General features: G+C 25.8%; 1 protein-coding gene across 1 annotated transcript; it reads right to left on the bottom strand.

The window, feature by feature from the left end:
• Window positions 1-22,122, bottom strand: LOC136969704 (molecular chaperone MKKS-like). The gene is made up of 5 exons (XM_067263983.1): window positions 21,907-22,122; window positions 15,894-16,860; window positions 13,721-13,896; window positions 504-614; window positions 1-417 (listed from the first exon to the last, which is right to left on the bottom strand). Exons 1-5 carry the CDS (start codon window positions 22,120-22,122, stop codon window positions 13-15), a joined length of 1,875 nt encoding a protein of 624 aa, XP_067120084.1. The 3' UTR covers window positions 1-12.
• Window positions 22,123-22,922: the final 800 nt, after the last annotated feature.

The following is a 22,922-nucleotide window of genomic DNA, read 5'->3' as shown; positions in this document are numbered from 1 at the left end:
AAAAAAATATTTCTAATTTCTATCTATTATACAAATACCTGTCCTCAACAATAAAGAAGTTATTTCAAATGCTGAAGAATACGATTGCTTTTTTCCAATAAATTCATCTAAAATAATATCTTTCTTAATTTCTGAAACTGATTTAATATTTTCATCAGTATGAAAATGTAAATTGCTTAGATCAATCCATGTAGCTGTAGGAACTTCTACTTTAGAAAACTGACCACACATACATAGTTCATTTGTAAAATTCCATAAATGATTATGTATGTTATCTATCTTAAAATCACATTTTTTACCTGAATGCATACCTACTGCAATTTCATAAATAGCAGAAACAAAATTTTCTGCTACTATTAGTATTTGCTCTTTAGAACATCTAAAAATGTTGCTCATTTCATCAATTGTATTATTAATCTGAAATATGCAAAATAATACTATAACGATAATGTCTAAAATATTTAAGTGAAAATGTAAACATCAATAATATAATAACAACATACCTTCTTGTATAAATGTACTGCTAATAAACTTTCAGTACATCCAGCTCCAAAGGACATAAAACGACTATTAATTAGTCTATATAATGTATCTATTGCTTGTCTACATACAATCTGCAAATAAATAAGAACTTAACAAATACATTTAACTATTAATATAATTTAATAAATATAAATTTTTGTTCATAACAGTTTTATGGTCAATTTACAAATAACAGACAATCTTTTAATCTGTTATTTCCTTTATTAATTTAATATCATTAAGAAAATAATTTGATCTTGTTTCTTTATAAATCAATTTTTGCAAGAATATGCAAGATACCACAACAGTGTTTTTAGAAATAATTAATTTCATTATTACATTAAAATAAACTTAGCTAGTATTTTTTTCTTATACAATTATTATTTGAAAGAAATTGAATCATAAACTAAATTAATTCCTTATTTAATCCCTTATAAACTAAATTAATAACATAATAAATTATAATTCATAATATTTTCAGTCTTATATATTTATTTTAAAACTTTTCAATAAATTACAGATGAGTTATAAATAAAAATTAAAAACAGTATTAAAAATTGAAAATGTAAATATATCTTGTTTAAATTTAATTAAATTATTTAATTTAAATTATAAAATTATTGAAAATATCCAGATATTATTTAAATATTCATTAAAAGTAAATTAAAAAAAAAACAAATGCAATTTTCTTTAAATTAAAATTTATTTCAAACTTTTTCTGAAAGTTTTCAAATAATAATTTGGATTTCGAGAACATAGCTTTAAAAATGTTGTTCATATTTTTATTTTATTTATATTTCTATCTAAAGAAATAAAATTTACAAAAGTTTTTTATGTAAAACTGAAAATGTGAACAATACAATACTACTACTGAGAGGAAGAAAATTTATTTTTGTATTTGCATTATTTAAGCTTTTTACATAATAAATTCTTATTGCAGAAATAAATAAATTCACTTCAAAGACATTGCATAGAGCAAAAAATATATTTAGAAATAATATATTCTGCAAAAAAATACAACAAAATAGTTTTTAAAATAAATTTTCAATTTTTTATCAGTTAAAATATAAAACAATATTATATACAGTATGGTCTTGTTTTACACAAGGGTTGTGTGTGTCATCAGGTACTACTATACATAAAACAGAATTCAATGAAAATTTGTGCTCCACCCCAAGTAGTCCCAGATGAATGCTAGATACATATAGGAATTGCATATGTATCTAGCATTCTATGTAATGTTTAACAAATATTTTAATGATATGTAATGAATAACATTTTAATCTGATGTTTCTAAATATGCAAAGTAAAATTTTCTTATACTGTATCAAATATACTAATTGAGAAAAATACAAGCAAATCAGAGTTTACACCACAGTGGGTAGCATATAGTTGTTCTGTACATGGATTAGCATAAGCTGGAGAAATATTGTTTACTAACATAAGAGTCAGATTCAGTGGCACTAGAAGTGAGTTAACCTAACCATTCACCATCCACAAAACCATGAATCCATGTATAACAATTCTATGCAAAACAAAGCCTACCATCAGGATTGCCAAGAGCTTGTATGGTACTTGGGAGTAGAGCAGGCCCTTTTAGCCTTTTGTTTTTTTGAACAAATGAAATGTTTAGAATGTTTCTTTATTAATAAAAAGCAGTCATAAAGATTTTATTTTCTATTAATAAAAATGACATTAATTATATAACCCCTATAAAAATCACTAAAGGCCCCTAAGCTTTCTCCAGTTCCTGCCCTCAATAGGTCTGCATACAATAATAATTTCAAATGGCTTTATTCAGTTTTATCATAAAGTTGCAATGGTAGATAAGATCTGTTATTATTATTCAATTTTGAAGACAATATATGACCGCAGGGTCAGTACCTCCTTGGTACCTTGTCAGACTGATACCACTGTGTCTTTTTGGACAGACAACACAGAAACCGAGTTGGCCGCAAATTTCGTTGCGCAAGCGGTTGTGCTTGTAGGCTTCCGGATTCAGAATGGAGGCGGAAGGAGAGTACTGGAAGAAGTACACTCCACAACACTTAACAAAAATATCTGTTTATTGATGGATATTATTTACAAATTCTACAACATTTCAGAAGCTTAGAACAATGGCTAAAAAGAGAAAGCTAAACCTATCACGACCCCGACAGAGAGTTCACAGTAAGTTCACGAGATGATAAATACCTTAAAATACTCGTAAGTCCTAGATATATCGATGCGATGTAGGTGTGAAAGTTTGGCAACTCAGTTCGGAGAATAATCCCTTTTTGTCTTCTTGGGCGGTGGCGAGTGATGACAGCTAGAACGGGTCAGAACACATACACACACACTTTAGGAAAAGGTTAATGACGACTGCCCCGAATGATTGTCATCACCCCCTCCCTTTTATTTGGGGGATCCTCCTGGGTTTTTCCCATGACTTGGTTAAGATTTTTATTATTTTGGGACCAATAGTTAAATGTTCACTCATTGGTTCCGGGTGACACATTCAATGTGTCACCTTCAATAAGGATGTAAGTCCGTGGGAAACAGTTTAATTGTCTCTTGGATGATTTTTCTCTCGAAAAATTTGTTTGAATAAATTTTTACGTCAGGCCCAGGCTCGCACAATATTTCTATTGAAACCAGTGAAAAATATAATTGTAAACTTTAAAACTAAAAAATTTTCAATTGAATTCTACTTTATATAATTATGTATTTCTTAAAAATTATAATATTAATTTTAAAAATTTTGATTCAAAATAAACTACAAATAGAAAAGGAAAATACCTAAATGTGTTAATAGAATAAAAAATATTAAAAATTAGATTCTAATAAATATTATAAACATTATAAAGCAATTCATGATTTGGTCTTATTTATAATATATTAATTTCCATTTTTAATTTTCAATCTTAATATATATGAAAATCTTAAATTTCTATATTTTAAATTAAAAGAATTAATGATTCAAAATGCAAGTTTATGTGTTATTCAAGTTATATTGAAATGAGTTTTAATTCAATTTTAATTAACAACTTCAATATTTCGTTTAATTTATATGCCTTTGTGTCCTTAATTTATTAATTTAAACTTAATTTGTCAACTAGGACATATCCATTATTAGGGCTTATTATACTGGATAACTGGTTCTGCAAATTAAGTAAACAAAGTCAGAAAAATAGTCTTTATTTATCATCTGTCAACTTTATCAACTTCAATATTTTGTTTTTTTGCAAGGAAATTTTTTAAATTTTATATATCAAGTGCTTAAATATGTTCCAAACTCAAGCAACAGTGTATATTTTGGTTAAATATGTAAGATATAAACAAGATTCTTAAAATGATTTGTATATTCTGTGTGTGTTCAAACTGAAATTATAAAATGTTTCAAAGTTATATATTCATTGTTTTATGCTTCAGAAATTTGTATGGAATTTATTAATATTGATTCCACTGTACGTCTCTTCACATATTCTTGGAAAGAAACTTAAGATTTTTTTGAAATTATAATTTTATTTTTTATAAATTTCTAAAACTTTAAAACTAAAAATAACGTTACAAAATTAATTTATTATATAAGAGCAAAAAACATAAATTTTAAAATATTTCATATAATAAATATGAATAAATAATAGACTATTGATTAATTTTTTAATTAAATCTAAAATCCCTTAAAAATAACATAATAATTGTTAAAAATTTATTATATTTAATGTCAACATACAAAAAATTATTAAAGATAACTACTGATAAATGTTAATTATAATATTATTTTAGTACTATATTATTAAAATAAATTAAATTTATAATAATTACAATATTTGTAAATTATTAAAACCACGGTTCTTTTTCTTTTTAAATAAAAAATAAATAAATTACTTTATATAATTACACCTTCCAGCTAAAATTTTAATAATAATAATTTAATTTTTGTAAGAAGGAAATTTCAATGAAATAATAATTATATAGAGCCACCTTGAATCATCAATACATCTTTAAAATAGGAGGTTTATATTATAAGCTATTTTATCCAGTATAGAAAAACTCTCAACCCTGTTTTCATTTAAAGACATAAATTAAGTCAATAATTATAGTATAAAAATGTAAGTACAAAAACTTATATTTTTAATTGCTGCATTTTACATTTTCAATAAAAAATAAAAGAAAGGATTGTTTCTTAACTAGATTCATATCAATATACTACTATCAGACTGTCTACTTTAAAATTTAAATAAATAATAACTTAAAATAAATGTATAAGGATGTAGAATAGATGAAAAATATATTAACTTGGAAACATAAATGAATAAAATTGCAGAAATAAGCATTATTACTGCTTATTTTCCCTAATTTAAGTATTTTTAATACTTGGGTTCAAATTTTTACCTTAAAATAGAAAAATTACATTTATATAAGTGAAGAATATGTAAATGTATAAGCACTAAATACAGTGTTTATGCTGAATTAATCAATTCACCTTTAACATTAGGTGAAATTGAAGTTCATCCACTGTTCACTGTTAAAGGTGCATTGATTAATTCAGCAGATTAACTAAAATGGCTAATTCATGCTTGTTAAAGTGTTTAATACAAGTAAAATTTATATATTTAATATATAAATTTTACTTGTAATAATTCATATATATTTGAATAAATGTAAATTGTAAATGCATTAAATCTATTGTTCTAAAATGATGTTTACAGTTATAAAATTTATAAAAGAAAAAATAGATACTTCAATACAGTCAGAAAATATATTATATTAGCCAAAAAAGTAATTAGATTGAAATTTATAACAATAGATATTTTTTCCATTTTTAAATTGGTTTATTATTGTAGTAAAATCCAATTCAACATGAGGACAGAAAATGCAGCATTCCTGAAAGTTAAATTATTTAAACAAATTCAAATCTATTATCATCAGCAATTTAATTTGCTTTAAGAATAAAAAACAAAAAGAAGCAGAAAAGCATTTTAATTAAACTTTTGATTCAATTGTTTTTCTACTTGGTAGAAATGCTTCTAATTTCATAGATTCATATTTTTAAATTATCAAAAAATGGCAATAGAAATAGAATTTTTGAAAATTTTTTGCTTTAAATAAACTGACTTTACAAAATAGTTATATTTTCTTTCTTTCATTCACTAAAATGCTGTGTAAATGCGATATCATTAATTTCACTTTCAAGTCAAGCATTAAATTATTGAATTAATATTTATTTTATAATTGAATTCAATGAGCTAATAATCTGTTAGTATATTATGTAAACTTCATTTACACCAGAATAAACATACATAATTATTTATTAAAACTGCTTTAAAAGTTCAAATAATAAAATAAACACTTCTCTGCATCCCAGTAAATTACAAAAAATATTGTTGTTATTTAAAAATAAACATATAAATGAATTTTTACTAAAAATTCAGTTTATCACATTTCATTTATTTATTTTTTTTTCTTTCATTAGTGACAGATTTCTATTTCTATGTAAATATTTTTCAGTTTTTGTAATTTTATTCTATTTTCCCAGGATAATGTTACTTTTTTTTTTTACAATAAATATATCAATTTAATATATTGTATTCTTATATAATAATAATTGTTATTTTCCAGTTAATGTATTATATTTGGTAAACATATATAATTTAGTAAATAAAATATATTTCTGTTATTATTATTATTGATTTAGATATATAAAATTTAAAAAGATGAATGAAGGTAAAGATAATAAATTTTATGAATTTATTGAACTTTTCAAAATATGCTGAATAATATATTCACATACAATAAAACAGACTGTAATTGTAGAAAAATATTACATTCCATTCACAAAAACACTCTGATTTGTAATATTGCCTTTAAAAATACTTTTTACTCATTTATATTTATCAATCATACTTGTCAACAGTGATACTTATCTAAAGTATGAACTCTGAAACAGTTCAGCATTAGACAAATACTATCAGTTTTTTATGTTCATAAAATTTTCACAATTTGAATGTTTACCTTCATTCATCAATATAAATCATGTAAAATACCCAAAACAACTTCTCCCTAGCAATCAACATGATTTTATTACCGGTAGTTAAGACCTTTCGGATGGTTAACCATCCAGCATCATAATCAACTAATATATTGAATTACAGATTTCTAGAATACTCTAGAATACATTTCAAAGAATAATCATAAATGTAAATAATATAACATTCTCAAAAACATTGTATTATTTACATTTTGAGTTTTAAAAAACATTTCACTTTATATTTTCAATCTGAAACATGAAAAAAAAAAAAAAGTTATTTTAAACAATTATTTCATTCTAGAATCTATAATTTGATACATTAGTTAAGAAATAAAAAAAATTTTTGATTACCAGACAAAAACTGTTTTAGGCTTTTATATGTAAAATTTTCATTTCTAAATAGTCCAAATAAACATCACACTAAACCTGATAACATTAAGCCTCTTCCTCTTCCTCTCCTCTTCCAGCTTATATGTCCGTCGATGGTTATGTCTTTGGCTTATATAAGCTGGAAGAGATCAGACCGAAGGTCTGGGTAGCGTAACTGGTAACAGACCGCACAGTAAGCGGGAGTTGCAGGTTTGAATCCCGCTTTGGGCCAATTCTTTTATTCCAGTTTAATCTAAATTATTTAAATTATTATAATTATTAATTTTAATAAGAGATGGCGCATAACACCCATCTCAAGTGCCAAATTTATTTCTAATCTTTAATCGTATATATCAAAAAGTTAGCCCGATTATTTACGGCAGTTGGTGATGTATTGTCTAAATAGTCCTTTTCCTTACCATACATGTTCATCAGTAATCACAATAAAGTGCAATGTGTTTTATAATAATTTAATCAGATTTAAGATTTTTCATATAATTTTTTAAAATTTTGTTAAATATAATTTTTTTAAAACATTATAATTTAAAAAATATATATTGGGAATCAATTCTAATAAACAAAATGTAATTACCCACAATGTCTCTACTTTTAATTAACTTACTTTTCATAATCAAACATTTTGATGATAGGAGTACTCATCTACATTAAGTAATACAAAAACAAGAATTTTGTAAAAACTACATTATTATTAGCTGCTTGCACCAGCTCGTGTAACATTAATTTTAATCAGTTTTGTAATAATCAATTTTAAATTAATAAATTACAATAAAAAGTTAATGTTTTATTACTGTGTAAAACTATTTTATTCCAACTTGTAAATCAGTAAAATTTATAATGAATATATGTGCATATATTCTTTTTAGTTTTTAGTGACCTAGTTGTTAAAAATTTACCAACATACCATTAATTGTAACATAGCTATAAATACAAAAAGATATGTTATCCCTGCTTGATATTTTTTATGCATCCAATTGGTTATCTAAATGGAAAGTTGAATCACAGTTAATAAATTTATTAACTTTCTGTTTAATTCCTTATTTGCTTATAACATTAACATTAACACTACCAATATAAATTAACATTATCAATATGTATTTTCTTTGGCAACCTAAAAAGCATCTTGAGATGTAGAAATGAGCAACAAGTAATTGAAAAATGGAAATGTTTATTAGTCTATGACATAACTTTCAAAGCAAATATAAATATAGTCAGTATGATAACAGAATAATGCATTAAATTTTTGATAATTTAATTCCATCATGATGCAACTTTGGATGAAATTATTTGCTTTTAACAAGAAGAATAAATTTCCAATAAGGTGGAAACTAGTAATATACAGATTTATAAATAAGAAACTATAACTATTTCATTTAGTGTCCTTTTGACATATTCTAAGTTCATAATTTTCAAAAGATTTTTAATTTTGAACAAATACTTAAATTATTTAACACATTAATATGCTTTTGCACTTTCTGAACATAAAAACATTTATTCTAAAAATATAGAGTTTGTTTTATTATAGTACAGTCAAACCTGTTTTTATGCGGGGGATAGGGACCGCATTAAAAAAAACGCATTAAAAAAAATCTCACGAAACTTCACGAATGGCTGTAAATAATAGTTTTCGCAACACAATTAAAAAATATTTTTTTAATGCGGTCAACAGGGACCGCATAAAAAAAGTCTCACATAGAAAATAACTCAAAACCGTACGAAATAGAATTTATTGACAACAGATGTCAGCACTTGACTGCATCGTCTGGTCTATCGTCTGTTTTACATATTTTTGTCCAGGTGGTGTTTTGTTGACTTAAAAAGTAAATTATTTCATTTTTTGCATATTCATGCAATAATATTACTATAATAAGTGCATTTATGCTATAATAAGTTTATTTAGCTATAATAAGTCAACGTGAGACATGACGAATCGCACGAGACTAGTCGCCAACTATACCGCACAAATTAAAACTTCGCATTAAAAAAATCGCACAAATAAAAATCGCACATAAAAAGAGCGCATAAAAACAGGTTTGACTGTATAATACTAACATTTAATTTAATAATGTATAAAAATATTCAATCAAAAATTAAAATTTTTATTCTTAACACAAAAATATTTCCAATAGGAAAGCAGAAAAAGTATTTTTAAAATTGGTTTAAATTGTATTTATAGTTCAATATATATCACTTAATTTCAAAAGTTAAAAAATATTTATATTATGTTTTTATGATTATTATTTAAACCCATTAAAATTTCAGCTTACTTAAACTTATGTTTAACTGCTTTCATAATATTAAATTACATACTTTTTACTTTCCTGTAATGATATAAGTAATGTTTATTTAAACACACAAAATTTTAGTTTTTAAAGATCACTATCATTATCTTAACGTATATTTTATAGTATTTTCATTATTAAATGTTTTCTCAGTTTCATTAGAGTTTAAATTCTTTTATCAGCACTCAACAATAACTTTTTGAGAATAAACTGAATAAATTTATAATTAAGGTAGTTTGAATCTAATTATTTGATTTCAATAAATAATTTTATAAAGGTCATAATTCATTTAAATTTTTGTTTTTATGGCTTGACTGTATTTTTTTACATGAAAGTTACTAAACTTAATAAAAATATCTGTTAATTATGAAAAAGTACTTTATAAGCAATTCACAAAAACTGAAATTAATAATTTATTTTTATTATTGCATATCTTCTGCACATATCAATGAAAACAAATTATGAATTCATCAGGTCTACATCAATAAATTAATTTACTTTTGAAATATTTGTTTATTAAATATTTTAAATTCTTTCTGCCTCAGGTTCAATAAGAGGATCTTTGATTCACACCCATCATGGATTCAGTCAGATCTGAAATAAAGTAGTGGGATGGTGGGGGATGGCACCTAACACCTTGATCATCTATAAAAGTTTTTGAGGATTGAACCCAAACTTGAATCTCAAGATTCCTCAGAGCAGAAAGTGCATGCCTTAACAGCCTCAAGCATCCAGTATCTTTATTAAAATTGACTTACAGGATAGCCATAAATTGTTAAGTACAGTACATTTCAGTAATGAATAGTAAATGAATCAAAGAACTTGTATCTAATTGTATTATATATCAAATCATTCAGCAGCTTAAACAGTTTTCACAAATATATTATGTCCATAAAATTTATTTAAATATCTATTAATTGCTTTTTGGATTCTACACCAAATAAACATTTTGTTTAATAATGGAGCTGATTTGATGTTAAATAAATATTGTCATTTTGTTCTTAAAACTGATGACAGTTAAAAATTTTTTCATGTACAATAATATTAATAACAGTTTTAACTCAGCTCAATTAAATATAACTTGTTAGCTCATATAGCATGTTCCTAAACCAAAATATTAAGAGGTAAAAAAAAACATCTAACAATGAAAGCAAAATTTCTGTAAACATGTTTTAAAACTTTTTGTATTTTGAATAATGATTTTATTACAAAAATTTAATAAATATAATAATAACAACAAAATTTAATATATTATTAAATAAGATAACAGAAAACTTCATTACAGTTTCTTGACAGAGTAGTGAATTTATAATATCTAAAAATAAAGTAAGTATAATAAAGACGACAGAATAAATCTAAAACAGCATAAAAGATTTTTTATTAGATTAAAGACTGCATTTTAGATAACTCCTAATTGGATCTTTACATAAAATTAGATATATTATATACATTACAGGGAAGGTCCAAAGGATCAGTAATCCTAGAATTGCCTAGGCGAAGTTAAGATTGCTGACAACGTTTTATGCATTTTTGAAATGGAGTTTTATTTCAGACTTTGCTACATTAACTTAAAATTGCCTAAAGAGGTTTGGACAATGTCCAAATATTGATATTTTTGTTCACGTGTTACCTACTTTACCAAGCTGAATAGGCATGAGATAAAAATATTAAAAAAAGAAAGTGTTTTGTGAAATACTTTATTAAAGAATAAACCTTACTTATAAGAATTGAAATATGTCAGTAAAAAGAGAAAAAACAAAAATTCAATACCTTACTAAAAACTTATGAATCACTTTTCCTGAGGCCGAATTATTAGTACAAGAGTTTGAATTATGGCATCAAAAATCATACAGCAGTTTTGCCTTTTTACATTTTCATGTGTTTGTTCTGCACTTTTTTATGCAATGACACTTGATGGATCCAGAAATACTGTATTTATTATAATAAACAGCACCCTTTAATAAAAGGTGCCCTCTGATACACAGCATAGTTATAAGGTGAAAAAGTTGTAAACTGCATCCTGTAGTATCAGGCTTGAGACTTTTTTAAATCAGACTTTCCTAATTCAGCTGAGCATGGTTAAATTGGCATTTGATTATGTACATCTGAAAAAATCCAGAAAATTAATTAATTAAATAAAAATTATTGATGTAATTATCTGTCTCCAAGCTTTTCCTCCTGGAAAATTTTCTTCAGACATCCATGCTACTGAGTAAACTTAAGATTGTCAGGGTAACATATGAACGAAAATATCAATATTTGGACGTTGCCAAGATCTCTTTTAGGCAACCTTAAATTTGCCTAATTCATTTTCAGGCAAAATCCAACGTAAAACTTTATTTCAGATAATGCATAAAACACTGTTGGCAATCTTAACTTTGCTTAGGCAATCCTAAGATTTCTGATCCTTTGGACCTTACCTGATATCTGCATGGAATATATTTTGTATTTCAATGTTTTGTAAAGCAATAATTTGTAATTTTCTATAGAGATCTGATGAAGATCTAAACAATTAAGTATATGCGCTAATTTAATATGTAATAAAAAATTGTCCTTTACTATTGTTTTGGATTTACTATGACATTTTATGAATGATCTTAATCTGCATTTGGAAAAACAATAAAAGAAGAACCTAATACTCTTTTTAAAACCTTTCTATTTCCAGTAAAACATAAAAAATATTAATGTGTTCCAACAAACGTTTTCGTACAACAACAACAACAGATGTGACATCTTACTCATGGAATTATGGGCTAGAGTATTAATATGCAGCCGGTGAAAGCCTATAATGGGGAGGAGCATAAATAGCCAAATTAATTTACATCAAATAATTCAAACACCTGTATTGATTGGCAGTTAATTTTTAAACTCTGTGCATTCCAACTTTAGAACATTAATGAACCTGAAGCAGTTCTCAATAGAGATACGAAAACGTTTGTTGGAACACGTTAATATTTTTTATGTTTTACTGGAAATAGAAAGGTTTTAAAAAAAGTATTATAACTTCCAGTACCTAAGAGTGATAGTTGAGAAGAACCTAATCTGAAAGTTGTTGTGATAGTCTACCGAACGTAATATTTATTCAGATTAAAGAGACATACATACACAGATCTTAATCTTTTATACACTAGATAAAATTAGTCCCTTCAATATTAACTTTTTACAGATATTGTAAGAAATGAAGTTAGAAATTCATTTTTTAAACCAATACAATAGAATTTGTTACACTACAGTTTTTGGCTCTATGAGACAAACACATCTATCTGTAAATAGATTTGTAACAGAACAGTCCTATAAATGTTAAGACCAGATCATTAATAATAAAACATTAATATTTCTATATTTTGAGTTTTTAGTAACTTATTTTTATATTTCTACATATTTTAAATCTAATACTTTTTAATAATATTTGATAAATATATTAGATTTACATAATAAAGCATATACTGGATGATCATAATTAAAGTATCCCTATTCAACATCTGCAGGATATGTAGCAATCAAAACTTGACCAAATTTGATATGCTGATGTTTCTGGACATGCAAAGAAATTTTCAAGGAAAAAAATTTAGTTCCAAAACTCATTACTGTAGTGAGCAGCAAAATAATACATAGCATAGACATCAGGCATATATATGCTATGGTCAATTTCTGGGTATAAAACTGCTTATGGCATTTGAAATATCACTCATATTACTACAGATCAACATCAATGCTTATATTATGCCTAAATGCATCTTTCTTGTAAAGCTGTTTAATGAAAGCAGTGCTAATGCTGTCAGTGCACTTCAAGAGTTACACCTTAAGAAAATGCACCAAGGTTTTTTTGACCACTTGCAGAGGCAACAGATCCTATAGTGGAAAGTTTTGGAATTAAATTTTTCTACTACAAAAATCTTTTCTGCTTGTCTAGAAATGTCAGCATACAAATTTTGTTGAGTTTGTACTGCTATATATTACTCCCTATCTTATCCTAATCTATGATAAATATGAAAATAACTTACACATTTCTGCAGTTATGTATTTCATTTTAATTATTACTATTTTACTATGTTAAGTGACATGCTAGAAAAAAATATATTCTGTTTTTCAGAATATCAATGTGCAGATCAACATGACATAGATAAACAAAATCATCTTCTAACATATTCTCAATAGCATGTAAAAAGAAACTGAAGAAAAAGATTAAAAAATAAAGAAAACTATTTAAATATGAAAAATAATTCACATATAAAAGAACATATTAAATATTTTAAGAGACTTTAAAAATTCTTTAAAGTCTCTTAAAATTAATTATTTGAAAAATATAAATAAAAAAATAAGTATTTTACAAAAAGTTATTAAAAATTTTTAATGTAAATTAAAAGCTGTCATATTCTTTGTCAAATTTCAAGTTTTTAACAATAGAAATAAAAATAAGTTTAATAATATATTAATAAAAATGCATTTGAACAGCACATAAATTACATGAGTTTTTTAAGATTTATATTTTTATTAAAAATTACATTATACTTACATTTGTTTCATTTAATGCTGATTCAATGTTATGGCATATTAGTAACGTCCACATTGTATCATTAGACTGCAGATTAACATATGTTTTCTTATTAATTTTTTTCATTTCAATGGATGTTACATTACCTACAACATTTAAATCTTCTGGAAAAAGTAAAGTTTCTATTGGACAAGCTCCTAAATAAATAAAGTTTTCATTATTATAAAATTAATTATACTAAATCTTGAATTATGTATTGAATAAAAATGAAACCATTTACATATATAACTTCAGCAAATTAATTATAAAATTGCACAGTAATTTTTTTTTTAATTTAAACATTTTGAAAAATTTTAAAATCATTATCAAAAAACAGACAAATTACAAATTTTAAATCTGTAATCTTAAAACTGTGTAAAATTAATTTAACAGAATAAATAATTTGTTAACAAGGAAAAAACATTTTTAAAAATATTTTAATGAAAGAAAGTAAAAATTAACTTCTAAATTATTCTATTAATTAATGTATTAAATTTATAAATAGAGATGATTTTCATTTTTCAAAACATGTAGCATTAACTACTAAAGCATAATTTCCAACAAAGAATTAAAACAATTTGTAATTTTACTAATATTTGATGGAATGAAATATTTCTATATATAAATACATAACTAATTCAAAGCAGGAATGTTATAAACAAAAAAAAAAGAAGAAGCCGTATTTATTTTGAATAGTCACAATACAGATAAAAATAGAAACTGCTGATCAAAAGATAGTCCATAACAGTGAATGATTGAAATGTACAATGCAGTGTGTGATGTGACATAAGCAGGGTTATCGAAAGAAAGCTGGGATTTTTTCCTGGCCTAGAGAAAACTTAAGGGCCCATACTGTTTTCTACCTCTATAAATTATTATTATTTTTACTAAAAATAAAATCATTAAGAATACTTTTTATTAATAAAGAAACATTCTATGTATTTAATTTGTTCAAAAGAAAAAATAGCAAAAGGGACCCACTCTACCCCCGGGCTCCATACAAGCTCTCAATAGCCCTGGATAAAGAAAAAGCAATAAATAAATAAAAAATAATTATTTTCATTTATCAAAAATGTCATATATTACATTTGAAAGTTTAAAAAGAAAAACTTAAAAATAATGGAGCAAAAGATGCATTATATAAAAGTATAAAATATATTTTATAAATATAACACACTTATAAGAATTTGGCAGAATGGTATATACCTTACTTCTCGACTTTTCTGATACACTCAGGATTCAATATATCAAATCCTGAGTGTATTGGAAAAGTCGAGAAGTGAAGTGAAGGGCTCGTTACAGGTTGAAGACGTGTTATGTTTGTTTACAATCTGGTTCTTTAGAGGATATGCTTTTATTTTTTATATATAAAATTGGTATTATATATAAAAATATATATAAAAGTGGTAGAATGGTAGAATTTCAAGTAATTTGTTTACGTACTTGTATATATATACAGGGGTCCCTAAAGTCTGGAAATGTAAGCAAAAATACATGTTTTCAAGAAATAAAATTTAACAACAACATTTTATTCAATTGGGATATTAAATAATGTCTTCAAGATGATTTCCATCATTTGCAACGCAAAGGTTGATGCACTTTGCACGTGAATTCAATTAATAAATCCACACTGCCGTCAATTTTGGTACATTCACTCTTTATGTGTTCAACCAAGTGTGTTACATCTGTGATTTCATTCATTTATCCTTTAAAAATGATAGTTAATGAGATTTCCTGTGTGTCCAGACTTTAGGGACACCATGTACATAAAAAGTATCTAAAAGCAATTTATACCATAAAAGTTAATTTCTTAAATGACTTACACAACTGCAATAAACAAACAAAAAGGCCATATTTGATTAAATATACAAATTAAATTTTTTTTTGTTAAAAACATTTGTTTTATAATACAAAGTTTTCTATCTGCACTAAAATTAATTTAAAACTAGTTTTCTCAAACTACTGTATATTGGATTAACTAATGCCAGTTGTTTGTTTATTTGAAATTCAATACTTATCGATATATATTAAGACTTATTAAATTTACAATATGGTTATATGAACATCTAATAATTGTTCTTTATAATTGTAGAACAAGTCTTAATATAATACTCAACTGACGTTTTAAAGTAATAATATATTTAAAAATTATTACTCGTTAATTCCTGAAGTGCACGTGAAAGATCGGCACCCAAACGATCAAATACTAAAATTCCAGCACTTTCTAATCGTTCTTTTAACAAAGGGTGAATCACCTTTTGACAAACTACAATATCAATGTCATTTTCAATAATTTTTGCAAGCAAATTATTTAATTCACAAAATACTTCATTCCAAACCGATACATCTCCATGAACTTCAAGTTTATCAACACAAAATTTTGCATCTCCCGAAAGAGACGTAGCAAAAAGAAGCAATTTTAAATTTCTTTTCCCATTTTTATCACAGATTGCTTTGGTATTTGATTGACAAGGTATCAAGAGACCACAAAATACATCCGAATTTAATACATTTACTCCTTCCTGAGTGATAATTTCAATTCTACCCAAAATTTTGCCCATATTCGGCACGACATTTAAGAATGCTTTCAGTAACAACAAAGCGAGATGATTTTTCTCATCTTTACTCAACACACAACCAGGTTTTGAATTTATCACAGTTCTTATCGCAGATAGCAGCTGCGAAACATCATCCAATCGAAGCCTCACCTTACAGGGACACCGCTCCGAATTGAAATATTCAAAACACAGCTTTACGATGTAATCGTTTACGTCAGCAACCAAAATTTTAGGCACATTTAGGCGCAAAGAACTTAATAAAAGCGTCGTTATAGTCAATGCTGTTAATAAACCAAAATCATTAAGCTTGCTTAAGTGAGACTTGACACAGGCAAAGATAAGTCGGACAAATGGGTTAGAAGGCGATATTCTATGAAATAAAATAGATGAAGACGACGTGATAACAACCGTTCCTCCATCTTTGTTTTGGATCAATTTCAAACGACCACGTGGTCCATAGCACGTACGCACGATGTCATTTAGAGTGAGTAGTGGATTTAAATTTTGCGACAAACTCAGTGGCTCTGTTAATACATCCGAAATCCGTACGGAGCTTATTTTTTCCTACTAACTGTTCCGCCATTACCGTTTCTAGTTCAGGCAATAACAGAACAGTTGCCAGTAGTAACGGCATCAAACAAAAAATATATATATACTATATATTTGTTTTTAGAACAGAGCGACATCTCGTGTTAGTTTAAAGAAGCATCTATTATCGATCCATTTAACGGTATTTATAAAATAAAATTCGAGATAATATAAATATTTCGGGGCTTATTTTTAAATATGCAAATTAAAAATATATTATTTTATAAAAGCCAAAAGTAGTTTACGTCTTGGAAATTACATATCGGCACGAACTCTTAAGGAATTTCAATTTTAACTTATCTATCGAAAAATCTTTCTTAATTTAAAAGGAAAAAAAGAAAGTTTGAACGAAAATAGCTTTTATTACTTGCAGAATATTAGGCGAAAAACATTTACGATCAAGGAAAATCCATTTTAATTCCAAATTCACAAATTTGCATGCGATAAAACCTCATATGGATATTGGGACCCTTTGCAGAAACCTGAAATATATTTTAAAAGATTAGATAAACGATCAAATGTTTAATAAAACTTTAATACTATTTTGTTTATGTTAGTAATATATCTTACCTTATCTGAATTACGAGAAATTTCAGTAGATTTAAATTTAATCAAATATATCGATAACTACAGGTATTCTTGAATTAATTTCGAGCGAAATTCCTTAGAGAAAAATCTCTTTCTTGAGTCATATCTTTTTGTATTTCTCTTGTTATTAAACCAGAAAGAAGAATATAATATTTCAATAATGATCTCAAGATTCGACTTATTAAAAATAATTAGGATCAGATTTCTTCTGTATAACCCGAATGGCCGCAAATCGATAACATTAGTCATAGATACACAATGGAATTAAATTTTATATGAATTAAGGATCATTTGAAAAATATAAAACATCTCCAGAAAATGACAAAATATTTTTTTTTTATAAGAGGTCACTTTTATATAATCAATATATTTTTATATAACGTTTGTTTTTAGTACAGTAGAGCGTCGATAAGTGGAACCAATTGGGGACTGGGGTCCTTCCAGTTAATGATTTGTTCCAGTTTCCGACTTTGTACGAAAAAATACATTAACCTGTCCGATGTTCAAATTTTTCTCCGTTGCGTGTCGCTTCGTGTTGAATTTTCGTCGATTTTAAGCCTAACGAAAATGTTTATAATAATCATCGAGGCTATCGTATCGTTAAAAATTATTTCTGCATTTTGTACAAACAAAATAAATATATTAAAGAATATAAAAAAACATGAAAATTATACTTTAGAAGTAAATTTAGTATCAAAAACATTCGATTCAGCACGACACAGTCCGACTGAAAATCGTTCCACTTTCCGGCCATTCCACTTACCGACGTTCCACTTATCGACGCTCTACTGTATTCTGTAATATATTTTTGTAGATATAATCCTTCGTATTCATAAAATAGAAATTTTACTATCAAATTAAATTTTCGTATGATATAAAAATCAATCAATTTCTCTTTGATTTTTATTCTTTCCGCCCTGTGGGAACTAAGTGGGCCTTTTTTTCACACTTGTGGGTTCAGCCGGACCCACAACGAAGCGGGAAGGGCAGACCCAGGAGAAGCCTAGGAAATTTTCCTGAGATTTCCTTTTATTCTGGAGTTCCTGAAAAATTCCTGCCCATCGGGATTCATTCCTGGATCACCCAGAGCGAGTAGGCAGACACCATAGATCAAATTGTTTATAATTGAATTATAGTATTATATATTATTATAATATATTATGTATGTATAGTCTACTTAATGTTTAGATTTTATGTATATAAAATTTAATATACGGTTTATAAGTGAATCCGGCAGGGAAAATTATTTATTTATTTTTATATTTTATTAAATTTTGAAATTATAGATTTATTTTTAAAAAAATAATAAAATAAATTGCTTTGTAAGAACGGTAGAATCTTGTTATAGAATCAGTTTTCATATGTTTTATTATAGTGTTATATTCATTCGTATCTTATTGAACTTATATGTTTTTATAAAATTCGTTCAAGATCTATTCGTAAACGATAAAAAAAGAGTAGTAATAAATTCGGTATAGAGTTTCCTCTTGTCTCGTATAGCAATCAGTTTGGTTGTTATTTGAAGACATTTTACAGGACAAATATAGAAAAACAGCAATCTGAAATCTAACTATTACAATACCAAGGTAGGTCGGATTTTTGATCGAAATCCGACATAACTGTTTTCTTATTGATCCAATGTTGGATAAAGTCGAATTGTTCTTTATACAGATAATAAAAGGTAAACGATTAAAATTTATTTAAAAATTTTTTTTTCTAATTTCTTAAATGGAGCTTTTTATGAATAGAAAATCGATAAGAACATCAAAAGAAAAAGCTTTATAAATTTTATAATTTAATAAATTTGTTCGTTTCGGTTATCTTTAATTTTTTTTTACTAATATATATGTCATTCCCACAATTACTTTTAAATAATTTTATTTAAATAAAGTCAATTTAAATTACTTAAAATTGATTTTAGTTTCTAAACATGTAAAATGAAGAAAGAAAAAAATATCCAATAAGCATTTTTCAATTACAAACCTAATAATAAAAAAATTAATTTTTAAAAATTTATATAGATAATTTTCAGAAATTGATTATAATAAATTTTAATCGGACGCCATTTTCTTTCATTAAACTAAAATAATTGTGATAAAAGATGGATTTAAACTACACGAAAATAAATAACATATTTATAGTACAATAATTAATTTATATATAATATATATTTTATATAAATCTGTTCCAAATTCCTGAGTTGGAAGTGACTTTATACAAAATTTATTTCTACATTAAAAATTCAGACCGTCGCCATTTTGTTTCTATGGCTTAAAATAAAATATATTTTAGAATATAGTTTGTAAAATTTATTCAATTCCATTGGAATTCATAGAATTTATGTTATGTAAAGAATTCTGAAAATAAACAAAACTTCCAAATAAAAATAACTCTCAAAAATTCCTCTTAACACTCCATTTAACAATTAGAAAAATATCATAAAAACATTAATTTTCTTATAAATTCCGAAATAAATCTTGCAGACTAACATAAAAATCATGAAAGTGAAGATAACATTGCACCACTCTATAATTGATAGAAGAACAAACTTATGTATGCCTATATTCATATACAAATTCAGAAAATATATGCGCAAATATATTCACATTTTTTATTTATATAAATTACTTCATTTCCTGAAACGAATATTATTTTCCATTAGATCAGTGGTTCTATACTATTTCGAGATCGAGGCACATTCAGAATTCTTAGTGGCACACCGACAAACCAGTGTCGCATCAGAGATGCTCTTATATATAGAAAGAAAAAGCGTTGAAAATCTACTTTTTTATATAAATAAATATACAAATAACACTTATAAGTAGACAAAAAAAAAAATAATATTTTATAATGATTTTGTGGCATTCTTATGAGAAGTTTGTAGCACACCAATACTCCGAAGAACCACTACAATCTGTTATACAAATATATATTTTTTTAAAGTAATATCTCGATTGTTTTAATATTAATTAAAAACTTATCCATTCTTTCTTTACCACAGAATTTTAAATAAACATTTACTCAATTTTATGATATTAATTAATTTAAAAATTCATAATATTAATATATATATATATTTTTTTGTTTCTTTTAAATTACAAAAATGTTTATTTCAATTAAAGTTACTTACATAAAACGTATTGCTTCATTATTTTCAAAAGAACACTTAAAAAACCAGAATAAAAAGTAAAAGTAAATATCACAAAGGAAAAAAAAAATAAAAATATGTTTTTCAATTACTTCTTAGCATCATAATTATTTTGGAATTTTCGGAATTCTTAAAAGAGAATTTTTTTTATTATTTAAAGATTAATAAATGCGGGATATTTATTACATTACATAAATGTAGAACATCATCATCTTTTAAGTTTTTACGTAATTTTATCAATTAAGAAAACAGAATCTACATTTAAAAAATTCTTTTTAATTCCATTTTTACGCCTTTCTTGCTCTTTCAAATTAACTAAAAACATCCATTAGAACATTCAATTTTCAGATATATTAAACTGATTGTATCTTATAAGTAAAAAACGAAAATAAAACATCGGTTTATAGCCGCTTTGTTTTAGTTAGAAGATCTTTAAAAATTAATTTCGGGAGGGAAAAAATAGAGATTTAAAATGATGTAGAAAAACTCGAAGAACTGCAAAAAGGTATAAGTACAAAAGGCAGAGATAAAAACTCAGACATTTTTAAAAAGAGAGTTGAATTTCTGAAGTCATAAAGATCTAAACAGCGTAAAAAGATTAAAAGATACCATAACGATGTTCATTACTTTATACAGCATCTGTTCGGTAAATCATGTAATATACTCTGTTATTATGAAGCAGTATTATATATATAGATTACAGCATGTAAGAAAAGAAATTATAAGTTTTCTAAATCGAAATTTAATTCAGAATTATATTGAAAATCGTCTTAAAGTTTTCAAACTGAAATTTCTAAAATATGGATTAATTACATATCACGAGTATTATTTATAGTCTGTACTGTACACATTAGAACAAACTACATTAGAATATTTCAATAATTCATGATGTACAGTTAGTTGTTACATGAAGCTTCTTTTGAAAATGTTCGAAAGAATTAATCATTTTTTCAATAATTCATCTTATGCATTCGTCTCTACAATTAATAGGCAATTTATCTAGTATTGTGCTCCTAACTCTATCAATTTCTCAAACAAAATTATCAAACCTGCAAAGAAACGTTTAAAATGTCATTATAAAAATGAATCAAATGAGGAATATTGTCACTTCGGACAATATAATTATAAATTTGGTGTATCATTTTTACGAACTGGATTAGATTGATGGGTCCTTACCCATCTGCGGGTGCCTCCCAGGAGGACTTTCTATGGAAAATTGGCTCCTATTTAGGTGTTAGACGCTTGAAGAAAACTTCATGCGGCCAATCCGCTGGCCAGGCCCAAACCTGCCACCAACTACCAGCGTTCAATGGTTTTATCTTTTGGCCACTGGTGATCATTTTTATGAACTGTCTAGTGGCTTTCTTAGCAAATATGTCTACTGAATCACTAAAGAAAACTTTTAAATTCTTACGAGATTGAGGAGAAAGTTTAAGAATAGCAACACGTTCTTGTAAAGTGTTAAGACCTGTCAATAGGATTAAGAACCAAGGATAAGCCATTCTTTATGGCTAAAAATGCCGTTCGTCTCAAGACGGTTCAACCAATCTTGCCACTTCGTACAGATAAAATGTCTCAATTATTGCTAAATGATGATATTCTTCTTTTCTTTTCTTTCGAAGACACAATGTAGTGACGTAAACTTAAACACTGGGCGAATTTTTCATCCTTTTTATTCGGTTGGCGAATAAAAACCAACCGAATAAAAAGGATGAAAAATTCGCCCAGTGTTTAAGTTTACGTCACTACATTGTGTCTTCGAAAGAAAAGAAAAGAAACGAAAATACAAAACACGGTTTCCTCAAGATAGAACTGATGATATTCTTATCAATTTCAAAATGACTTGAATCTCGGTGATTTATGGAAATATTTCGATTTTAATCATTTAAAAACCATCGTTAAAATTTTTGGCTTACTAATATATTCATAATATAACTAAACTATACAATGAACTTATTTAATAAAATGTCTAAAGTTTATATTGTTAAAGGATTATATGGGAAATTAACTTATTTTGATAAGTTATCGAGACTATGTTCCTTTCAAATTTATCCAATGCCGTCACCTAAAAAGTATTGAAGTTTCTATATACGAGCTAGTATTGGACCCATTAAATCAGGCTAGAATTCTGTTGAGACATTCATTATCAATCGATTTAAGGACGAGAATGCTTTTCGGTATTTTTAAAAACAGACATGTTGATTCGGGACTCGTCTTTATATCTCTGGCTCAAAAGCTAATCCATAGAGGCAATAGATCCAAAAGTTATACAGTATTTGCTAAACCATAATTTATTACTGCA

This window comes from Centruroides vittatus, unplaced genomic scaffold (assembly GCF_030686945.1).
Source record: "Centruroides vittatus isolate TY-2023 unplaced genomic scaffold, ASM3068694v2 contig_18, whole genome shotgun sequence".
Classification (NCBI taxonomy): Eukaryota; Metazoa; Arthropoda; class Arachnida; order Scorpiones; family Buthidae; genus Centruroides; species Centruroides vittatus.
This window is presented reverse-complemented; position numbering and strand designations above follow the sequence as displayed.

Bases quoted from the DNA above. Each gene is read 5' to 3' on its own strand.
- LOC136969704 (XM_067263983.1), bottom strand. From the start codon at position 22,122: ATGGCTTATCCTTGGTTCTTAATCCTATTGACAGGTCTTAACACTTTA. The intron at 16,861-21,906 runs GTTTGGGCCTGG...AACAGTTAGTAG, and splicing joins ACGCTGGTAGTTGGTGGCAG to GAAAAAATAAGCTCCGTACG. The intron at 13,897-15,893 runs GTAATAATTTTT...TTATTTATTTAG, and splicing joins TGCACTTCAGGAATTAACGA to GAGCTTGTCCAATAGAAACT.